The sequence below is a fragment of the Poecilia reticulata genome, linkage group LG4 (genome assembly GCF_000633615.1).
Source record: "Poecilia reticulata strain Guanapo linkage group LG4, Guppy_female_1.0+MT, whole genome shotgun sequence".
NCBI classification, from domain to species: Eukaryota; Metazoa; Chordata; class Actinopteri; order Cyprinodontiformes; family Poeciliidae; genus Poecilia; species Poecilia reticulata.
The window spans coordinates 29,251,755-29,274,372 of record NC_024334.1 but is presented as its reverse complement, the minus strand read 5'-3'; the positions used below and the strand labels follow the sequence as shown (position 1 = coordinate 29,274,372).

Genomic DNA, 22,618 nt, shown 5'->3' with positions numbered 1-22,618 from the left:
TACATGATTTTTTTCTCTGACAGATTTTTGTGCATATTCATCACAAAATAAATGTCATATTGTGTATGTTTTGACTGATTTGACTGGAAAATATCAGAGTCAGGTCTACCTTGTAAAATCCCAATAAAATACATTGACATTTGTAGTTGTGAACCCTAAAAAAGAAAAATCTGAAAAAGTTCAGTGAGAATGAATACTTTTAAACAATAGAGGACTATATGAGATATTGTGTATTAATAGCAATAAATAAATGCCACACTGAATTTATTGTGAAAATTTTATTAATTCCCAAATCTATGCACAAATAAAAACACACCAATTTGAAATTCATTCACACAATAAATAAATCATGACTGACCACCAATTCAGAACCAACTATTGTTAATATTTTAAGGCTTTATTCCATTTTTCAATAATCCAATATATGTGAAGGGATTTCAACAACAAAACCTTTACGTCAACCTAGTCAGAGTGAGTAGTTCAAGGTGACAGCAAACAAATAAAATGAATAAAAGCATAATTATATGTTGACTTCACATAAAAAAGGCCTTTCACAGTTTCACTTTAGAGGAAAAAGACATTTACTAAAAACTTTTATAGATTTTTCTTAGCTTCCGCTTATGAGCTTATGGTAACATTTTTCAGTAACATTTACAAGACTGTTCTTGAATGTAAGCCATGGCATTTTGTTTGTAGCACAATACTCATTCAAAGCTTGCTCTATGATTACACAAAACACAAGTGTTGTGTGAGAAAAGTAAGGTAGAAGGAATAATAATGTACCAGTGATAATAATGTAATAGAGTGCTGTGTATTCACCTTGGGATAGAAGAGTAAAATGCAAAATGATCTCAAGTCTGTTTTGTACTTTACTAAGAAACACCACATGGCACAAATGATGTCAATAAATAACGGCGTGAAGAAAAGCATAACATCTGCAAATACCAACACATGACGTGTGAACCTTTAAGACAACATAAAAATCAGCACAAGTTGTAACTCTGCAGAAAAAGCCCCTAACATAAATAGTGAGAGGATACATCAGTTTTCACAGTCAAAAGACTTCTTCACGTCTTCATCCTGACGCTGTGATGCTCAAACCAGGCAGATAAGGGAGAGCAGCCACGCCTCCCGTAACGACCGTCTGGAATGAGTGTTTCCAGCAACGCTCCTGATCCCTGCAGGGCGGCTCCCGCTGCTCCCTCCTCTTATCCTGAACCTGCCCTGCTGCCTGGCCGTCTCCCAGGGACCTGGACAGACACGGCGTGTGTGTCTGTGTGGGGAGAGGGTTAGTGCACAGAACAGAGCGAAGGAGACGCTCTGTGGCTCTGAATGCAGATGGGCCGGAAAAGCAATCGTAACGCCTCCTCCAGGTCGCTGCGTCTCTCTCTCTCTCTTTCTCTCTCTCTCTCTCCTTCTAGGGGAGAAAGAAGTTGATCCTCTGCGGGATGGACTTGCATCCTTGGGCTGAGAAGAGTCTCTCCTCTTTGGGAACGTACAGCATCGCCTTGGCCACCTCATCCAGTGTTGCTTCATCTGCCTCCAGACCTCGCGCTGTGTAGGCGTCTCGCGCGCACAACTTCACGTGACGGTACTCCAGAGGCAGGAAAGGTACAAAGAAGTCAATCAGGTGGTCCGCCATCAACTCACTCTGAGCAAAGCCCCCTAAGAAAAATACAAACAACCAAATCAGAATAAAAACAAGATTAAAATTTAACTACAGTCTTGAAAACAAACAATCTTTATTTATTGTCGTAAATAAAGATTTATGACAATAAATCAGACACAGATAATATGTTTTCTCTGCAGTTTTCCAGCTGCAGAGAAAACAAACAGTTGACTACTTGAACTTTAACCTGGCTGAGCCGCGTACCTTGGGTCTCCAGAGTTTCAGCTCGAAGCCGATGCTCCAGGTCCTCCATACCGATGTCCTCCCGATTCTGACCCGAGTGCCAGAAGTCCAGCGCCACGTCATTTATTGTTGCCCCGCCTATGTTGCTGTAGTGACGAAAAGCAGTGGCACGTTTATCGCATTTCTGCACACTTTGGGTCAAGATTGGCAGAGCAGAAACAAACAAACTCTGTAACTGTATTATTTATTTTCTTTTCTTTCCCCACACCCCACGCTTATAGTGAAGACAATTGCTAAAGCTAGCTGAAGTTCAAAATTTAAGAAAAAGACTCTTAAAAATAAATATCCACTTTCCTCAGATAGAAATATATAATCAGAAAACTCAACTCTCTTCAAAAGGTCTATGATTTGCATTAATTTACAGATGGGGCCCAATACTGACCCCTGAGGGACACCACAAAGAATGTCCAAAACATGCAGATGAGAACTCATACATCACCATCTAAATCAGCTTAGGGTTGTGTTAATTATTGAAGAACATTTTCAATGCTTTTATGAATTTTTAATGAAGATATTGATGGAAAATTAAATTAGATTTTAATAATTTCTGAATATTTGCTTAGAAAAGTTATTATGTTGACTTTAATTAAGTAGTTTCACTTATTATGGGTGTTACAAAATGTTTAGTTAAAAAAAATGAGAGAAATGTTATCTTATGAAAATGGCGTGAAATAAATTAAAAATGAATAAAACATTTCAAGGACGTCAAACCTCTGCTGGTCAGCACTTCAAGAAAATTTTAGACACAAACTACTAAAAACATGAAAAATGCATAAAGAAGAAAACCCATCCTTCACTGAGAATGAGCTGTCAGAACAGCGCTGAGTGGAGCTTGTGACCCAGATTTCACATCCCTTAGCCTGATCCACCAACCTGAGGAAGATGAAGATGGCTCTCCGGTAGCTGACCCCGTCCACGTTGTCATAGTGATCCATGTAGGGCTTGATGGCGTCGATGAGGCCCGGGTGGAGCTTCTCAGCCTCGTCGAAGATGAACAGAGTCTGTGGGCAGCGCAGCACCAGGTCTCGGATGGCTTCCCTCAGCTGACCCTGGACCCAGTGAAGAGGAGCGAATTGAGTATCACACATTTAATCAATCAAAATGTATTTATACAGCACTTTGTATACAGTCTTTAGTAAAGTGCTTTAACCGGACAGACATGCAAAATACAAAAAACTCGCCTTAAAAACACAAAACTAATAAGTAAATCAAAGATAAAAACAATAATGATACTACTGATAACAAGGGATTAAAAGAGAGAGAAATGAAGAACTTAATACCTTTAAACCTTCATTTTTCTGACTTTTCAGAAAAAAATGACCTTTTTTTTCCCCAACTCATGCTATTATAATGTTTTTATCTCCATGACAATACATGCAACAATAGATTTTTAGAGTATCCAGTCGAAAACTGTTCTTCGTACCATCAATCCGCTATGTAGACTCTAGCATTAAAACAGATATTGGGTAAAAACGAGGAGCCCGTTTGTATCATTGTAGCCCAGTTGGACTGGTGCCAGGTTCCAAAAATCCACGCATATCTGTAGTGCTGGAGCACCAATATTTGACCTGCAGCATCGGTACAGCTTGTGACCGTTATCACCCACGAGCTGGGTTTCAAAACGCAGACTAAACATCTGATTAAGCAAGGGAGCCGACCCACGAACACGTTTACCATGTTCCTGGAACACGGCGTCCAGCTCCCGTGGGCCGACTGGTTTTCTGGACGTCTCACCTTGTACGTGTCCAGCAGTCTGGCGTGGGGGAAGTGGAACGGGGCGATAAACAGACGGACGCACTCGCTCTTCACCCCGTCCCGGTACAGGTTGTCAGCAATGATACGGGCCACAAAGTTCTTGCCGGTTCCGGTCCAACCGTGGAAGGAGAGCGTCAGAGGTTTATTGGACTCTGGGTTGTTGATAAAACCCTGGATGGCTTTAAGAACCACGGACTGGACCAGGTGTTGGCCGTGGAGCTTCGTCTGCAGGTCCTTGGCCAAACCTGAGTGCGGATAGAACAGGCACACAATACAGCACTTGAGTTATTTTTCTTTTCTTTTTTTCTAAATTTCTTAGCCAGTTTTTACAAATTCAATTAGATAAAAAATATATTAACAAACTAATATTTATCCTCTGTAAATGTAAGGTGCATGGTCTCTTGAAGACTTTCAAACGTTGAACCAATCAGTTTAAACACCTATTTCCCAATCAAGCTTCCTGCCCAAACGTGATAATTACAGGAACATTAGTCATCCTGGTCATCTTACAAAAATGTTTACTGATTGGCTGATAAGAAACCACTACATTAAACTAACAATAAAATGAGATAACGGGAAACAATAAAGAGGCTCGGCCAACTTTCTTAGAGCTGGAACGAAACACAGCGACTATCTGGAAGATAAAAGTTTCCATGACAGCCAGGAGTGTCATGGAGAAAACTATCTCTTTATCTCTTCCTCTTCCATGGGAGATTGTTGCTCACCAAACACACTCGACTCTCTGGCGGTCAGTAAGCACGACTGCCTTTATAAAAGCAGAGGTTTTGGTGAAGTTAAATGTTGACTTACATAGAAGCACAAACAGAAAAAGACAGACAACTTAGGTAGGAGAAATGTTTTTCTCTCTGAAAGGAATGTGGCAGCACGACTTCTGTTTGCAGAGCTGCATCTGGATGAACCAAAAGACAACTGGACCAACGTTCAGACACGTCAGGCCACGGTGCAGATCCATCCATCCATTTATCATACCTACATGCTGGCCGGGTCATGGAGAGCTGGTGTCTGTCTCCAGCCCATCACTGGGAAACACTGGTGTAGCCGAGACAGTGACCCATAACTATCCATGCACACACTTATACAAGGGCAATTAGAGAAACAAATTAACATAACAAAGTTAGGGTGGAATTGTGATTACCATGGGTCTATCAAGAGAACATGCAACTTAATGAACGCCACTGCGCTGCCCTCATATAGAGGCTTTTAAAAAATAAAGAAGAAAAAAACAGCATAGCAGCACAAACTACACAAAGAATGATTTGCTGAACCTAAAACACACATTCACTAGTCTTTATAGCCTGAGTGTTTTTTATTTAAAGTACCGTATCACATAAGAGAGGGAAAATCTGCTGCAGGTTTATTTTGAACTGGAGTAGTGAGTATAAACTACACTAATTTATGCGTCAACAAATATCTCCCTAACCTTAAAACTCAAAAAGTGTGTGAAATGATCTGCAATCTGATCAAAGGAAAAATCTGTTGATTAACTGGTGCATCTTTAACACCAATCAAGCACGGTGGTGGAGGGGTGATCATCTGGGCCCAGGACCTGAGCACCTTGCAGTCATTGAGATTATTCGACAGTAAACATTAAATTTTAGCCCTTAAATACTACTGCAAGAGATGAATTAAAGTTCAAACATAAACCAAAAACAAAATGTTCTAGCCAGACTCAAGGAATGTCCACAACAGAAACGGTGCTAAAGAGAAAGTCAAGCTGTATCTCCAACAATACTTCAAATTACTGCTAATGAAGGTGGTTGGACAGGTTGTCCCTTCCCACAGACATGTTACAGATGTTTACTCTCTATCACACCTCAAAGCAGAGGTGAAACACACACAAACAAATCACCTGTGATGTTGTTGGTTATCCTGCAGTCTCCAGACTCACAGCACTGACCCAGGCTACAGTACCACTGATGCAGCAGGCTGGTGTAGTCCTGAGGAAAGCCTGGCCAGAGGTCCGCGACAGGAACTTCACACAGCAACAGAGACATAAACCCGGGGTTATAACACCGTAGTAAGCACCGATGGTCTTTCAAAACAAAGACGGAAACTCCTGACCAGCGCAATAATGTTCCTGCTCACCTTGCTGTGTGGCATCATCCTGGTGGGGCTGACACTCCCCCTCCCAGATGTTGCAGTAGAAGTAGTTGAAATAGTAAGTGGAGACGTTGCTAATGCTATCGAGGGGGAAGATGTCGGCCTCTGCGGACAGAGCGCAGATCAGAGGCAGCAGCCAGCGCACAAACATCGGGGAGCAGGGCGGAGAGCCGCGGCGGCAGAGGAGATACAGGGCAGCGGAGCTTCTCTCCCATTTATTTAAACCACCAGCTCGCTACGTGACAGCCTGCTGTGGGTGCGTAGGGGTCCAGTCTCCACCCACGCTACGGTACCAGCGGTGAATTATGTCCGGGAAAGCACTAGCTTCGCCCAGTCGGTTCCGTCTGACTCCGCCCACACAGAAAAGAGGGGGAAAGTAGCGGCGGCAGGTTGATTTTTTTTTCCCATCCAAATGTCAGTGTAGCTTTACATAGAGGGGGTATTTTTTTCTATTCTTCATTTGGTACAGAAAAAGACTAACATCACATCAGCAGCGATTTATTTTCCTCACTACTAGACTTCCTTACAAGGGAGCTGCTGTTGTATTATTTTACTTTTGCTTACCGAGATAAACAGGCTTGATTGCATTATTTATTTTATGAATAATGAAAAAAGATGTGAATTTGCATCTTCGTTTAAATAATGTACAAATTAACTCATCTTTATGACATGCTCAGACGTCATGACGCACCATCTCTAATCCCTCCCTGGCTGTGATTAGTAATAATCAGTGACCTCATGCTGGCCACCATAACTGACTGACTTCAATTTTTCCAACTATATATTTGATAAGTGCAATAATAGGAACTGAAACTTTAATAAGTTTTAAAACAGCAAAAATGGCAATTCCTTAAAAAAATTGACTGGTTTCTACATATTTTTTTTACTCAGGTTCATGTCTTATTAGAAGCGACATTTTATTTGTAAGTAACAATTTTATTTACAATAATACAACCAAATGTTTACCGCTGCAGAGCCTGGTGCTCCTCTACATGGGGACTACCATCATGTGGTGACAAACCAAAACCAAAAGCCATGACAGATTTGCTGGAGTTTTAGAAAAAATAGAAATGAAAAGACAAATAGAAATTAAAGATAAACCCAAGATATTTACTGCCCATTTATCAAATTAACTTGTTAGTATATCACTAACTTTATAAAAGTGATTATCTGATCTCACTGTGGCACTTTGGGAAGAACTGCTTTAAATCAAATTCGGTTTATGATCCCTTTCCCAAATGTACTTTAAGGAGATTTCTAGTAGCTTTCCAGCTCAATCCCTCCAAAATGGCCATTTCTTTCTCTACAGGCATCAAGCCAGTTTGACACCAGGGTAATTTTAATCTGAAGTTAAACGGCAAAAAAAAAAAAACCATTGTGGTTCACAATGAATAAAACAGGGAACCTCATTAACATTAGACATTTAGATGCCATGTAAACTTTAAAACTAGTTCGTCATGGAAATGCTTCCAGACCTTGGACTGCATACGAATCCCATTACTTTATGAATAGTGCGTTTTACCGTGTTCAGCATCGTTTTCTTTTAACCCCAATGGAAATCATTCCTTTGCTTTTTAGTGACTCTTTTCTCAAGTGTTAATGCTTCACCTCTGTGCCATCAAAAATAAATTCAGTACAACTTTGTTAAACATTTTATATCTTCATTGACTTGAGACAAGTAATCCATAAGAGTGTGGGTTCATTTCAAATCTTTATTAAATTACAAATAAACTCCAGAAGCTCAGACCATCCTGACCACAGCATCAGTTCAGTAAATGGAGGATAAGGTTCCCATCATCTTCCGTGTCGGCGCCTGCAAGAAAGCGGCTCGTCAGACCAAAGTCTCTTCTAATAGACATGTAGGTCTCAAGCTGACCACAAAACCTCAGAAATAATGGAACGGTAAGGGTTATAATCAATATAATCTTCATTTGGCAGAATCTTTTCATCACTGGTTAAATGGCCAGCTTATAGAAACTCCTAAAATGTGTTAAATAAATGAAATCCTTACCGTTGCTCGAGTTCATCTCCTGTAAAGAATGAATGAGAACCTTATTACAGGTCAGCAACTGATTTTAAAATGTTTCCATTCAATGGGTCGCTCAGTAATATTTTGCATTTGTCTACATTACAGTTCAGGTCAGACATTTGTTTGGACATCACCGAACCCACATTTAATGTTTCACAACAGTGACTCATTCCTTACCGAAGTTTAAAGTGTCCACTTTCACGCTGCAGTCCAGAAGCATTGTTGACCTTAAGAGACAAGAGCATTAGTCAGATAAACAATCCAGGAAGGAACAGGACTACCACTGAACTGACCACATCAGCTAGAGCTAATATAACACATCATGGTTTATCAGTCTTCATTTTGTCATCACAGGTCAGATTATGATCGATCCCAGGTAGAGGTGTGGCTTCTCCTCAACCAGGTGCTCAAGACGTCATTTTTACTCACCTTTCAGTTCAGCTTCCTCTAATATGAGCTGCCACTCCCCTCAGAGGCTCTGTAAATGGAAAAATAAACGTCTTAAAATGACACAGCCAGCACTGTGCAATCATCAAATAAATACAAACTTCAGATCAGAGAGTTACTTATTTCCTCAACGGGATCAGCGACCTGATTCAAACTCATCATACCTGAAATTCCTTTAGCTTCAACCTGCAGCAGATAAAACTCTTACCAGTGAAGCAGCAGAGTCGCATGATGACATCAATTCCTATCAGAAAGCAGGAGATAAAACTGATCAGCTTCGACTTTAATCAACTAGGACATTCAGATATTTGTGTTTGATACGTCAGTTAGGGGTGAAAGACAATATGAGATCTTCATAGGATAATCTGCTGAACTATGCAGTCATCATTGCATCAAATGTTACTGGAAGATGCATCTTCACTATAAAGCTCACCTTCATCAGCTGCTGCAGACTGGCTCCTCCTGAAAAACAAAGAGAAATGTAAGTAACAAGGTCACTGAGCTACTGTAACCGAGGTTGGGGAAGCCGGTGCATCAGATAGGAGCGAAAGATTGTTCTTCATAGTGATCTGTTGAACTATAAGATCATCACTGCATCAGGTATAGTGTGTACTTTAGGTTATTTCTAATGAAAACTCACCAACAGATTCCAATCCTGCAGCAGACGGCATGAGGATGCCAAACACCTGCAGGAGAAACAGGCCGATTACTAAGAGTCAAGATTTAAGCAGAAATATTCATCCTTCTGCTCAGGCTGTGTCAGAATAAATTTCTCTTTCACTCTTTTTCAGAGAGATTCCCATTGTTTTATAACAAAATTCATCACAGACAGTCATCCAGAAAACATGGAATACACCTAGTTTGGTCATTACCTGCATCTCAGTTGTTGAAGCGATTAGCGTACCTGAAAGATAAAGATGAGCAATTTAAAAAAAAAAAAGGATTTTGATTCAACGAGAAAACGCATCACGTTCTTTGTGCCTCAGATTATAAATATAGGTGGTTGGAGTATCGTCATCCATCTAGTCGAGAGTAGCAAATAATTGTCATCATTGCAGCACAAGACTATTGAAACGATGATCAAAGGCAGACTAATGCTTCACTCAGGTGTTTATCCTGAAATTTTGACCTAGGAATAACGTTAACAGTTTAATCAGAAAACTGACTTATTGGAACAAATTACAAAACATAGGCTTGTCTACCAGTGTTTAGTCCAGGCGAGTAGCTATACATTTTGTTTTTAAATGTTTAAAATCTTAATGCAGTTCTTTCATTTTTAGTAGATCAGTTAATCCAATGTCTGAAATAAACCATTTCATGATGGCCAAGTTTTACTTCCAGAGCTGCAGATTTATCCCAATGTTCATTAGGCTTGTGGCCTAAACTCACAGCATATTTAGCTAGAGACACAGGATTACATGAATATGCATCGTATAACCACTTTGGCACCAAGATTAACTGGATCTCAGTGCCCAAACTAGTACAGTACATTAATCCAATCCATTGCATTTTGATGAATGAATGACATGAATAATAAAAAAGGTTCAGTTACATAGTCTGCCATTTATTTTTTGGCTATTCAACTTATTTTAAAACAGCTTAAATTCACATGAAACACCAGAGAGATGCATTATTCTGCCTTCAAATATATGTTACAAAGCTGTAGAGCCTTACCTCCATCCTACTGATCCTTCAGCTACCGGAATTACTCCATAACCTGTGGATGATTTCTCATTAGAACTGATCAGTTTAGCAGATTACACATTAGAGCTGAACTGATGAGGCCTCATTGTTAAATTTTCTCAGAAATCACTTCTGTCCACTACTCTTATAACTTAATCATCGACCTTCACACAGGATGACCCCTACTCAGTGAGGGAAAACTTACACACCTATGCTTAAGGTGCAGATTTACAGTAGTCGGATGATCCATGGTTTCCCTAAACAGAAAATATAAGCAATTAGAACCGTCACACAATTTAGCTTTCGTGAAAACTCATGCTAAGCTAACTTTAAGGAAACTGTTCTCACCATGCCACATGGCTTTCCATCTCAGCATATCCCATACACCGCCCTGCAAACAAGAAAGCAAAACTTTAATAAATATAACTGAGCTAAATTTATTTTTTGCATCATTTAGAAAACTCCGTCTTCAGGAGGAGCTGTACTGCCAACACCTCCGGCCTGCAGCCAAATTGTCCCATTGAGTCAGAGTGTTGTGTCTCATCACATTAACTCAGATGTCCCTAACAACACGAAATCACATCATTCATCCATGGGACAGCGACTATTTACAGCTACGTTAAGGTGAAGCGAGGCTGGTGTAGTCAGCTACATGCTAACACCAACACGTGGCTGAGGCCTACTGGAGTTTCACCCTAAAACAAAACTTAAAATAAAATAAAATAAAAACTTAAAGCTGCATCAACAATAGCAAAACCACACACAAATAATTAATGTAGTCACACAGACAATTAACTAAATAAAAACTGCAGCGGCTAGACTGCATCATCCTTACCTCGGACAGAGACGAAATGGGAGAGAGAAGCCGGTGCGAGAGGTTTATATAGATAATCTCGCAAAGGGTTATGGGAAAAAAGTAGTAAGACATTTAGCGCCATCTGCTGCCTTTCGATTACAATTTCTGCCTCCAAGTTCAATTATGTGTAAAATAGTTTTAGAAGCACAAGTTTATCTCTCATGACGTTCTTTCAAGAACAAATAACTATTCTAAAAGGAAGTCTATATTTGAAATATGTTTGACCCTCTGAAGACCTTCTGTTCTTAAGACATACTGATGAGTCTGCCTGCAAGCATACATTATACATTACTTATATGTTAATTTCTAACTAATACATACTAGCCTTTACAGTTTTTCCTGTTGTGGCTTTTATTAAATACGATTTTCTTTCTTTGCTCATATACGTTTATAAAAAAAATAGTGCTTAATAAAAACACTGGAAAGCATTAAACTACTCACTCTTGGTTATTGTAGAGCTAAAATATTCTAAATAAGTTTATTTTAACTGATTAGCAGTAATTAACAATGACACCAACATTAATATATTGAACCACTTCAAATTAGACCAGTAAATTGTGAAGAGCCGGTGGAGATAACTCACCCATTTCAATGAGCTGTGATGCTGCAGAGATGCTTCTGAAGAAGCAAACATATTTCTGTTTTCAAGAGCACCTTGGAAAAATTGCAGCTTATAAGGCCTAGGAAGACATTCTCCCTAAACAGGCCAATGGACATCAGAAGATGTCAAGTTTTCTGAGCGAGTATCATGGAGCCTTGGTTGGACTTTTGAGAGATTTTCCTGGGCAAAGAAGATGATTTCTGGTCTTTAGTCAGTCAAAGCTAAGATTTACCTGTCTGATCGTAAATGAGGTAGTCTTCATTTAAAATACAAAAGGCCCCAGATCAGCACCTGAGAGGGTTCAGCAGCTTTCTTTCCTCAGTCAAGCATGGTGGTGGGAACATAAGGCTGCAGGCGTGTTTTTCAGCCACTGGGATCAAAGTAAGTGACATCATAAAAAAAAAAGACAAGATGATCCCCTCTTAAGCATGGTCTCATAACCTTTAGATAGATGTCGTTCTCATTTCCTATCAAACATCTTTCCAATGGTATAAAAACAACTTCAAATCTGGAAAGGATATAATTTTGGGTTTTACTGCAACAGCTACAGCACTCAACCTGAACAGTTCCTATTTCTACTCCTACTTTCATTATTGCCATATTACCGTAGTTGACCTATGTTGTAATTTATTCAACAAGAGAAGGAAAGTACATCTTATTATGAAGCTTTGATCCAGAATACTAAAAATATAAAAAAAACAACTTTACACCAGTTATGAAAGAAGGTGACCTAAAATAAATAGACCAAATCTGACAGGAAATAACTCTCAGAGATTTAATATAATGCTTCAATAATCAGGAGAGTCAGATACAATCAATGGTTATGATGAGAAGGAAATAAAAAAAAAAAACATTTGTTTTGATTGCTTCTATCAGGCAATACTGAAATGAAAGGCAAGGCCTCTATTCAACAACTTATACAAAAAACATGGAGAAGAAAAAGACAGAAGCAAAGCTTCAAATTGAGCTTAAGACCAGGTGGACAATTACAAAGGCCTTTTCATTTGTGTTGATGTTACTGAAATTTCAGGATCAGCAGTAAGTTTATAGATCATTTCAAGTTGTTTTTTTGTCTTTGCATCAATTGATAATTAACTCAACTACTAATAAGAGGGATTGTTTTTGTCATTGTTCAGCATGTTCTGATTTTTTTTTAAACCCCCAAGTTCAGATCCAAACTATAGTTTTAAATAGTAAAATCAGCAGTGAGTCGGTGATCAAAAGGCTTAGTATTGACCAGCATGTGGTTCTGGATGTAAAAGCACAAAAATATAAAACAAGAGAAACCAGTCGGATGCGTCTACTCTGCTGGCTCACTTTGAGAGAGGTTTAAGATGAGAAGATGATCTGCAGGACAAATGGGAGACTTTACATCCTCACAATGGAGAAAGAACAACATGTAAACAATCAGTTTTGTTCAGGAATGCCTTCAGGTAACTGTTTGCTGTGCAGCTCAAAGTCCCTCCACTCTCTTTTTCTTTAAACCTCATATTTCTTTTTTTTTTGGCATAACTGGCACTGAAACTTTTAATTGCATATATTCCTTTAATATATATATCTCACCTCTCCTAATCAGTGGATTTAGATGCCATGGCTCATGTTTTGCTTCTGGTTAACACTAAAGATACAAAAAAAAAAAAAAATGGCCACGCTGAAATGAAAACAAAACGATGAAAAGCAAAATGGAATGACTCCTAAAGACGGAAAGCCATCGAAGTTCATATCCCCAATAGTTTTATAGTATTGCCAGAAAAAAAACGGAACAAAAAAAAAAAAAAATGGAAATAAAAAAGAATATATATTTTCCTTATATGTATATCTATATATAAAGATCAGTTTGAACTAGTTGCAGGCAAGCAGAGAAGTTCTCTCCCGCCGCTTTAGGATCGATCCGCTCCACTGCTATAAGGCTGTCAGACTCTGGGAGGGTGCAGCAGCTTTCTTTCCTCAGTCAGATTCCCTGAGATGTAGAGCGCCGGTTATTTTTTAATCAAGCTTCACTTGAATTGTACACCATCAGTCACAAACCTCTTGCTCCCCTTTATATAATGAAACACAAAAACATGTATATTGGAAACCAAGTGCTTCTCCGGATCATCGAGAGTGTGGATCTAAAGCTGATGGCCGACTCTTGCGTCCCCTCTCAGCAGTGCCAAGTCTCACGTAGGGGAGAGGGAGGAAGGGATGGGATCAATGGCCAGCAAAGAGGAAATTGCCCAAGTAAGGAGAAGAGCTCATGTTTACATCTTTGATACTTTCATTCATTTCCATTTTTTATACAGTCAGATGCAAAGCAGTGTACAGGTTCAACCAGTCATCCCAAGGCTTGAATAAGAAGTGTTGTTTTTTTGTTTTTTTTTGCAAAAGAGTTCTTATGAAGACTCTTATGTCTGTGCAGATTTCTTTGCACTTCTGTGTTCATCAGAGTGGCGTGGCGTTCTCAGTGCCTTTGAGAGGCTAATCTCTTTAATAGCGGCTCATCGTAGATCCAGCACTCCCCGTCCTCATGGAACAGCTGGGAAAAAAACATGAGGCAAATCGTTTATTTTAAACAGCTGTATAAAGATCTCATCCTGAAACGGCAACTCTAACAAAAACATTTGATAACACTTTAAATCTCCTGTACAACTAAAACATCAAGTTTTACTTTTACCAATCGCTTTGAGAGAAAATAGCATATTCGCTGGCTTGGAAAAGAATTAATAAACTTAAAAGTTTTTCCACATCCAAATCATACACTTCAATGTATTTCATTGAGGTTTTTATGTGATAAAATGGATTCAACTAAGACACTTGGTTGCCACCAGGGCAAAGATAGGCTGGAATGGCAGCAGACAGGCATGTGTGTGTCTGCTCTGGACTTTTGGATGCGGGCCTGGAGTCCAAAAGGCTCAAGTCAAACCAAGCCAGTTCTCTTTAGCAAGTACAATGACAGAACTGCAGAGGGACGAGATAAAGTTATTCACTCTTCGTTTTGTTTAGAACGAGTGGAAAAGGACTGACCAGAGGAGTAAAGATGATTGCTACAGCGCCTCCTGTTGTTCAGACAATGAAACATCCAGACAGTATTTCTAAGTGTCAAGGTAATTAAAGTTGGTAATTATTCTGATTGTGTATGTCCAGTTGTTACTTACAATTGTCATTATTATCAATAGGTTTGTTACCATTTTGTCTATGTAATATAATTTATTTGTTGGCTGTTTAGCCCAGTATTTTGAACAGGCAGATGGATATTATAATGTGGTTGTAATTACAAATTGTTTATATTTATTGAGTGATTAAGTAATAAATTAAATTGAGATAAAATAGGATTAAATAAGTTTTCACTTCTCTTCTTCTTTCCAAACAGAAAAGTGGTGGTTAACTAATTATTTGGTTCTTGGTCATGCATGCGCATGTTTTCTCTGTCCTGTTTGAAATAAATTAATCAAATCAAAGCTGTGGATTTGTGGCAAGAAGCCATGGAAACAAAGGCAGAAAGCCTCACCCTAGTTTCCCACTGCTGCTCCTTCTCCTTCCTCTCTTTGGCCTCGGCTCTTTGCTTCTCCTCCAGACGATGTTTGGCCTCTGTTGCTCTATCGATGTCTTTGAGCTTCAGGTTCAGGGTCACATCACTCCATAGCCTAGAGCACAAACCAGGGTTAAAAATGCTCTTGTCTGGATAGAGATATTTAAAAAGTTCACTAAAAATTTGCAGCCAATTTTACCTCCGGGACTCGTACTCAAGCTGGTCCTCCAGTTTTCTCACTTTCTTCTTTATGATGGCCATTTTCTTAGTGTCTATGAACGTCGTGTTCTCCTGGGATCATAGAAAACATTTAGATGTTACTTAATGTGATGGAGGGGTAAGGCAAGATAAATTTGTTGGCAATTTTGTCTTTTTTTTTTTTTTTTTAAACTGGTCTATTTTTGAGACACTTTTTGAAAACATTTACTCAATTGGTTAGTTCCACACTAATCAGTATAGAAATATGGAACTTAAAGAAACCACAGAGTTAAAGAAAGAAAGAGAAATATGTGGGGATCCATTATCAGATGGACATGACACTACAACCTCCATACTTGGTTTAAAAAACAGTGAACTCACCCAAACTGGTCGGACAAAGTCGTTTTTAGAGATTCAAGTGTTTATATCAAGCTGACAAACCATGGAATAAAGTATATTTCTGAAACTGAAACACTTAAATCATATTCCATATTTTTATAGGTTTCCTTTAATTGTTGCTTTAGGAGAAATAAAATGCTTTCCAAGACTACAACTACTAAACATATTAACATGTTTTACTTTTTTTCCCCCATAAATGCTCATTATAACTTCAGATCTCAACATACAAAACAAATAGTCTTGATTTTTCTTAGCATTCAGTTTTATAAATATAAAGTCTTTAATTTCGGAAAGACGTAGCAGTTTATTTTTTAGAAAAGTAAAAAATATAAAGCTGCCTGTGTTTAATCTGAGGTGGAAGCGTTACAAATCAGCAGCAACATCAATTGTGATGAATTCTTGTTTTCTGTGTCAAGTTGTCAGAAATGGTAAAATTTCTCACCTGGATACAAGAAGTCGTTTTTTAAAAGATGGCTACATGTTTATGTACAAATGTATACTTTAAAATAAATACCACCATTCACTTTGGTCCACAAAAAAAAAAGATTTTCTAAACACTTTACTCCTTTATTTCCAGATTTAATTAAAAAAAAGAGCAATAAAAAAAGGGACATTTTTCCAGATCGGGATTGTTGCAAATTGACAAGAATTTGAGTTCAATAAATTCAGGAGGGTTAAAACTGCCCAGGAACTTTACTATACGAGCTTGTTAAGGAATCGTCTTGATCAAGTTTACCGGCCCACCCGGAGCGCGAAGGGGATTTGTTGCTGTAAGCATATATCATAAATCAACAATAATATTCCTGAGCAAAGGGGAAAAAAAGAAGAAACAACTCACTCCAGTTGCCAGCTTGGAATACATCACTGCGTTCCATTCTCCTTCAATGGAGCAGAAAGATTTCTTGTCATTTGGCGCACTGGGGGAAAATAAAATGCAGAAAAATTTTAAAATATAACTTCACACATCTGGAAAAAACTTAGTTTGTAAGTTGTTGCAAAGCTTCATCATTCATCTTACAAAATTTCTGCCGTGACCCTGTGCTTCTTCCCGCCGTAGAAAGGTTTGGTGTGGAACATGATGGTGGCGCTGTAGCCCGTCTTGGAGCAGGATATGTTGCACTCTCCACCCAGCTCCACCCACGGCACTGTCAGAATCGACCTGCGGAGATGGTCTAATGATCAGAGAGGTCCACTGTCTCTGGACAGCCCTTGCTGTCCAGAGACAGCAAGGGCGCGGTGCAGCACATACCTGCAATATCCATTAGGGAAGGTGAGGATGTAATGCTCATCATGCTCCAAACATGACACACAGCCTAGACAGCAACAAGAACATAAATATCAATACACAATTATTATTCTGTGCAAGCATGTTGTGTTTGAGGAGGAGTCTCCTTCACCTTGACCGATGTTGTGGACACCTATAGACATGCCGAGAAACTTTGACTTCGTCCAGATGTGAGCGTTGAACTGGATCTTCTTACTTAAACACTCCGCGTAAAATGCAGAAACTACATGGAGAATAAAAGAACAAGATGATGGCGACGTGAAGCTGCTTTAGGCAAAATGTCTCAGTTTTCTGGATCTTAATCACTGAAAGGTTGAGCAGAGAATGCTGAGACGAGGATGCTTGGCGACTTACTGGGTGGGTGGTGAGAGACCTGCTCCGCCACGAAACATACACTGCTGGGAGAAGACCAGGGAACTGGACCGTCTGATACCGACTCCTGGAAAAGTCCAACAAAGCACAAGTCAGACAGAAGGAATATTAAACACTAACCTGCTACTTTGTGTCTGATTATTTCATAAAGTCCTAATAAGGACATTAAAGTTGCTGGATACAAGGAGATCAAATTTGAAAAAGTTTAAATATTTCTGCAAGGCCGTGTTAAAAGTCTAAAATAAAGTCAGGATTTTCTCACCGTGGGTGGAGAAGCTTCTTCTTTCTCATTTGGAAGATCCCAGTGGCAGAAGAAGATTTCACCCAGGATCGGGTTGTAAGGTTTTTTGGCCACTGAGTCGTTCCTGCCTGCATGGAAAGCGGACAGGTACCACTTCACCACCTGAACCATGCGTTCCCTGGGCTCCGGTTGGTCGGCGATACTAGTCACGCATGCAGAACAATAAGGTTAAAAGACCGTTACAAGTTCTGCATCACGGATCCTCTGCAGAAAGAGTCGTCACAGTATACGCACCTTATAAATAAATCAGGATGTGCAAAAAAGTCTGCATACATCTCCAACAAGGATCTCCTCTCTAAGATGAAAGTAGGCAGGACCACCTGGCACAGAGTGAAACAGGGACGAGATAAATTTGACATTTATATTACAGCACAAAACTTCAGGATGGAGCGGCAGAATATCGGGTGCTTACTTTGGTGAGGTCCATGCCTAAACGGACTTGTGAGAGCAGATGCATGATTACGCTCTTGTGCTCTTCCACAGACTCTCCCTCAGTGTCGTCATCATGGTCGTCATGGCTGTCAAACATGTCTGAGAACAGCAGCAGATCTCTCAGTTAACTGGAACATCAGTAATCTGCTTTTATCCTACTATTGGATGAGTTCAGCAAATCTCCTTGTATACAGTGCCTATAAAAAGTATTCACCTGAGTATGACTGTATCTCAAGTGATTGGTTAGTCAGTATTTCCTGGATGCAAAAGAACACCCCAACCAATCGGAGAAAATATTAAAAAGTCAGGAGATGGATACAATAAATTCCCCCAGAGTTCAGTTCATTCCATCATCAATTAGAAGGAATTTGAATAAATCTTCACAGATCATCAGTTCATTCTCACAAACTGAGTGACCATGCAAGAAGACTAGCGAGAGCTGATTAGAAGATGCATTGAGCTAAACATGGGGCAAATTGGGAATAAAAGCCTGGAAAGACTTTGAAATTCATGTTCTCAGGCACTCTCCATCTAATCTGATCTCGAGTCATTTTGCAAAAAGTAATCAGCAAAAACGTCAGCTAGAAGTCCAAAAGATGGCCGACATGTCAGAAGATACAGGCAGTCTATTGGGATATGTGTCTGCCACACTTCTGATTTTTATTAATAAAAAACGTAAAAGAAAAATTGATGATCATGTGTTTTTCCTGTTCTTTCATGTACTTTTGACATGTTGAAAACAACATTTGCTACAACCCTCCAGTACTTAACAGGAGCTTCAGCTATAAGCTTAATGAACATTTTGAATACATTTTTTTTAAATATCTTTTCACTACTGTCTGTCTGGTACCTGCATCGGTGGTGCCGTTCGACATGTTTGAGTTGAAGGATTCTGTGGTTGCGGGCCGTTTTAACGATGTTTCTTCGTTAGCAGGGGTGGAGGCAGCAGGAGGCCCTGAGGGACTGGGGGCAAGACGAGGAGACAGAGGAGAAAAAAAAAGAAGACAGAGGAATGAGGTGATTAAGCTGACACACAGAGGAGATCTTAGAGAAAGCTATTAATACTGAAGCTGGTGATGCAGCGGGACTTTTAAGGAGTCCAAGCAAAACTCCCCCACCTGAAATGACTATCCTGCTTTCAATGCACAAAATAAATCCAAAGTAGGTGGTGAAAGATGCAAAAACACTCACTCTGCGCAGTGTTTGGGTGAAGTGCTGCTCTGGTAATACTCGTCAGCATCGTAAAACTCATCCTCGCTGGAGGAGTAGGAGAAGTCTGGCACTGAGTGTGAGGGCAGGGGGATGTGTGCTGGAGAGGAGATGCCGCTGCTGGGGCCGGACGGGCCACTCCCTGATGGACCCCAAAAACACAAAAGCAGACATCAGAGTTGGTAGGACGGACGGCTCGGCTCCGTTTATGATGGATAAATCAACTGGAGGATGAGCTAGCAGAGCGCAGATGCATTAACATAGTGACTGCTGCCTCTGCAGAGCATAATAACTGCACAGTCAGGCATGGAGCGAGCATCCTTAATGCACAGCACAGCGTTTTAACACTGCTGCGTCAGCACAGGAGACACACAGGCTGCAAACTTTGCTTCTGGACGTGGCTCCTTTAATTTACCTAATGTTCACCACCGACGGCGCTCAACAATAAATAATAACCATTTTTCTCCTCGTGTGGTTTTCCTTCTCATTTTGTTTAACGATTTAATCACATTATACGAAAATAGTTTTGAAATAAACTCACTGCAGGATCCTCTAAGAAACAAACACTCTTCCAAAGAGTTGGAATACGTGGTTGTGCTTCTTTTACATCAATATCTTTAAAGTCAACATGTTTTAAAGCAACTTTTTCTTTTTGGGATAAAATGTTTTTTGTGACTTTTACTAAATATTACATCATTAAGGCGTCATTCATATATTGAAAATGTATAGTTTTATATTTAGAACAACATTTATGTACAGGCTTATGACACATCTGAAAATTAAAAAGTCTGAATGAGCTTTGATTATTTTTAATGTTCAAAGACGATATATACTCAGCAGATTTAGTAAAAAGCACATTCAATTTATTGATTAGTAGCACCAAAGAAGTAACCTGTAGGGAATGAAGCAATTTAAACATCAAAAAAAATATAAAAAAATAAAACATGATTAATTCACAGTTTGGTGGGATATAAACCAGAAGTTGACATCACTGTTTACGTTTCTTACATTACTGTCAAAACACCATTTTTAGAGAAATGTAACATTTTTAAAATTTTTAAACATCTCAAACAATCTCAAATAATTTCCTCAACCAATCAACACAGAGAAATATGTATTGTTATCACTATTTATTTTATGAATTATTTATTTATTTATTTTTTACAGTAAATGGCATTACATTCCAAATGATCCCAAAAAGAGTTGCATATTTTTTAGTTCAGCAGTTTAGGTCATCAGGATATAAAATAAGACGTGGCTCTCTCCTCTTTGTTTGATGGTCATAATGTTGTAAAACTAAAAGTTCAAGAATGGGTAATATAATTTTTTTATAAATTGTGTAAAGGCTAAATAAAAAAAATATTGAGGTTTAAAGCTAGTAATGGTGCTCATTTTTACAACCTGGGAGAGCAGAAGGTAGGAACATAAACTGCTTCTTGCTGCAGTTTTCATCCTGCTGGTCTCAACTTTGGACTAAAATAAAATCTGGAATTACTTTGAGCATTTTTGTTGTTTGCTACTGAGGTATACCATGCTAAAAACGAGTGTGGTTTTAGCATGTTGTGTGTCAAATTTGCTGCGAGAATAGGCAGTGAAAACCTACCTGTGCTGTTGGGAGTTGGGGTCTGCAGACTCCCCATCACTGTGACCACGGGACCAACAGGCAACGTGGAGGGTCGTTGGTCTGATTTACACACCTGAGAAGCGTCTGTTGCAGAAAAACAAAAAAGAAAGCAGACGAGTTTGAACAGACGCCCTAGAAGGAAGCCAGATGATATGCCAGATGAGAGACACTGCAGACGCAGATGAGAGACGCTGCAGACGCAGGCGCCAGCTGCGGTTTGGGGCTGCTGATATTTTGCGCTTTTTGTTTTCACAGCATTCTTAACCGTCAGGTCAAAGTCCTCCAGTTAAACTTTGTCACATCTCAGCATTTTGTACAATAAAACCAGGAACAAACTCAAGTTTCAAGAAAGTTTACATCTCACCAATTTTGCTGTAAAATAATAATAATAAAAAAAAAAACACGGATTTTGAGTGCAGCTTAGTTAAAAACTGAACAACAGGGGGGAGTATTATCACTTTTGATTTGATCATGCAATATAAACCATTTATCAGAGTGTGACAGTGTGCAAGTACCTGTAGGTAGTGTGGTCTGTGTTGGCATTGTGGTGTTGACTACAGGGTCCAGGGGGGGCTGGTAGATCCCATCCACTGGGTTAATGGTGCTCTGTGAAAATAAGGGAATAAAAACCAAGATCAGCAACACAAACACCTGCCTGACTGGTCAAAACACACCCACTGGAGTGACTGCACCTCAAAACACTGCCTGCTTATAGTTTAAAAACAATGCTCAACAACTTGGGCATTATTTTTACCACGTGTGTCTTAATATTGACTGGACAAAACATGTGAGCTGGTTATAGATCAGATTATTGGTAGACCAAAGCATTATCAAGAGTGCTGCACTGAAACGCCCCATCTAATCCGGAGAGATCGATTCCCTTTCACCCGATGTCCTGGAGAGAATGACGGGATTAACTACTGCAATCAATATGAAGCCAACCAGGCTGCATGCATGACAACATAGAAACCAGCAGGACAATAACGAGGATGCCTCCAGTTTAAAAAAAGAAGAAGAGATTTTACACTCCGTCTCATAATTTCCCCGTTGTAAAAATCAGTAACACGTTTCAGATCGTGCGGCCATGATGTCTAGAGGTTGGATGTATTGCAGGCAACTTTTACTGCAGTAGCATAATCTTCCAATGACAAATCTAACCAAATTAAAACTTTAGATTTAGAATAATTATTCTGAAATTATTACTTTAGTCTCCTATAACATTTCACAAGGATTGAGAATTCAAAGGGCAGGAGGGGGAACTTTGACCATTCCTTTGCCTAATATCTCTAGATCATCCTGAGTCATGAGTTCACTTTATGCTTTCCTTTCTTGAGCTCACGTCTTAGAGGATTCAGGTCTGGGGACTGAGATGATCATGAAAGGTGGATTTTGTGTCACTTCTGTGTTGATTCGGTCATATCTTGGATCATTACCATATAATGGCAGAATTCATCAGATTGGTATTTAAAGTGTCCTGGTATTCCAAAGATTTCATACAGCGATACACTAAGAGTTTCCAGGGCCTTTTAGAGGGAAACAGGCCCACAGCAACACGGATCCTTCACCTTACTTAATAGAAGGGGTGATGATTTTTTTTTCTTTGTAGCTGAAAAGCTCAAACTGAGTAATTTAAACAACTCCATTTAAAACTGAAGAAGCACTGGGCAAAATTCAAACGTTTACGTTTTCGATGGTGGAAGAGAAAATGCTTACTAATCCCAAATAACTGTTTGGCTCTTAAGGTGAGGCCAAGTTTTGGAGGTTTTATTTTGCACCATCCTCCTTACTGTGTGTGGTAATTATGGGTTCTGATCCAGTCTAGTGGCAAGTGACAATGAGACAAGGAACTCTACGCTTTGTCATATTTATACCACAGAGAAAACGTA

General features: G+C 39.3%; 2 protein-coding genes and 1 long non-coding RNA gene across 7 annotated transcripts in view; all 3 read right to left on the bottom strand.

The window, feature by feature from the left end:
* Positions 1-364: 364 nt before the first annotated feature.
* tor3a (torsin family 3, member A) lies at positions 365-6,108 on the bottom strand. The gene is made up of 6 exons (XM_008407892.2): positions 5,774-6,108; positions 5,538-5,660; positions 3,647-3,912; positions 2,786-2,961; positions 1,874-1,998; positions 365-1,665 (listed from the first exon to the last, which is right to left on the bottom strand). The coding sequence occupies exons 1-6, from the start codon at positions 5,937-5,939 to the stop codon at positions 1,418-1,420; spliced, it is 1,104 nt and encodes a 367-aa protein (XP_008406114.1). The 5' UTR covers positions 5,940-6,108; the 3' UTR covers positions 365-1,417.
* A 1,372-nt stretch (positions 6,109-7,480) lies between these two features.
* LOC103464074 (uncharacterized) lies at positions 7,481-10,816 on the bottom strand. Its single transcript, XR_533589.2, has 12 exons — positions 10,783-10,816; positions 10,296-10,338; positions 10,157-10,204; positions 9,939-9,981; positions 9,137-9,168; positions 8,905-8,950; positions 8,698-8,726; positions 8,473-8,508; positions 8,247-8,295; positions 7,995-8,044; positions 7,800-7,818; positions 7,481-7,601 (listed from the first exon to the last, which is right to left on the bottom strand). It is a non-coding gene; the product is annotated as an uncharacterized LOC103464074 (long non-coding RNA).
* Positions 10,817-12,165: 1,349 nt separating this feature from the next.
* The window catches only part of osbpl9 (oxysterol binding protein-like 9), a 35,042-nt gene continuing 24,589 nt past the window's right edge, over positions 12,166-22,618 (bottom strand). For all 5 annotated transcript variants that reach the window (XM_008407893.2, XM_008407894.2, XM_017304472.1 and 2 more), the window contains 15 exons: positions 21,248-21,338; positions 20,712-20,816; positions 19,091-19,250; positions 18,750-18,862; positions 17,880-17,998; positions 17,702-17,787; positions 17,429-17,609; positions 17,149-17,233; positions 16,907-17,017; positions 16,759-16,822; positions 16,528-16,668; positions 16,348-16,426; positions 15,112-15,203; positions 14,892-15,027; positions 12,166-13,919 (listed from right to left, as the gene is read on the bottom strand). In XM_008407893.2, the coding sequence (XP_008406115.1) occupies positions 13,845-13,919; positions 14,892-15,027; positions 15,112-15,203; positions 16,348-16,426; positions 16,528-16,668; positions 16,759-16,822; positions 16,907-17,017; positions 17,149-17,233; positions 17,429-17,609; positions 17,702-17,787; positions 17,880-17,998; positions 18,750-18,862; positions 19,091-19,250; positions 20,712-20,816; positions 21,248-21,338 (1,638 nt within the window). In that variant the 3' untranslated portion in view covers positions 12,166-13,844. The remainder of the gene's footprint in view (positions 13,920-14,891; positions 15,028-15,111; positions 15,204-16,347; positions 16,427-16,527; positions 16,669-16,758; positions 16,823-16,906; positions 17,018-17,148; positions 17,234-17,428; positions 17,610-17,701; positions 17,788-17,879; positions 17,999-18,749; positions 18,863-19,090; positions 19,251-20,711; positions 20,817-21,247; positions 21,339-22,618) is intronic.

Coding starts and splice junctions, on each gene's coding strand:
- tor3a (XM_008407892.2), bottom strand. CDS start 5,939: ATGTTTGTGCGCTGGCTGCTGCCTCTGATCTGCGCTCTGTCCGCAGAG. Junction 5,661..5,773: donor GGATGATGCCACACAGCAAG/GTGAGCAGGAAC, acceptor TGCTGTGTGAAG/TTCCTGTCGCGGACCTCTGG. Junction 2,962..3,646: donor GACTGCTGGACACGTACAAG/GTGAGACGTCCA, acceptor CACTGGGTCCAG/GGTCAGCTGAGGGAAGCCAT.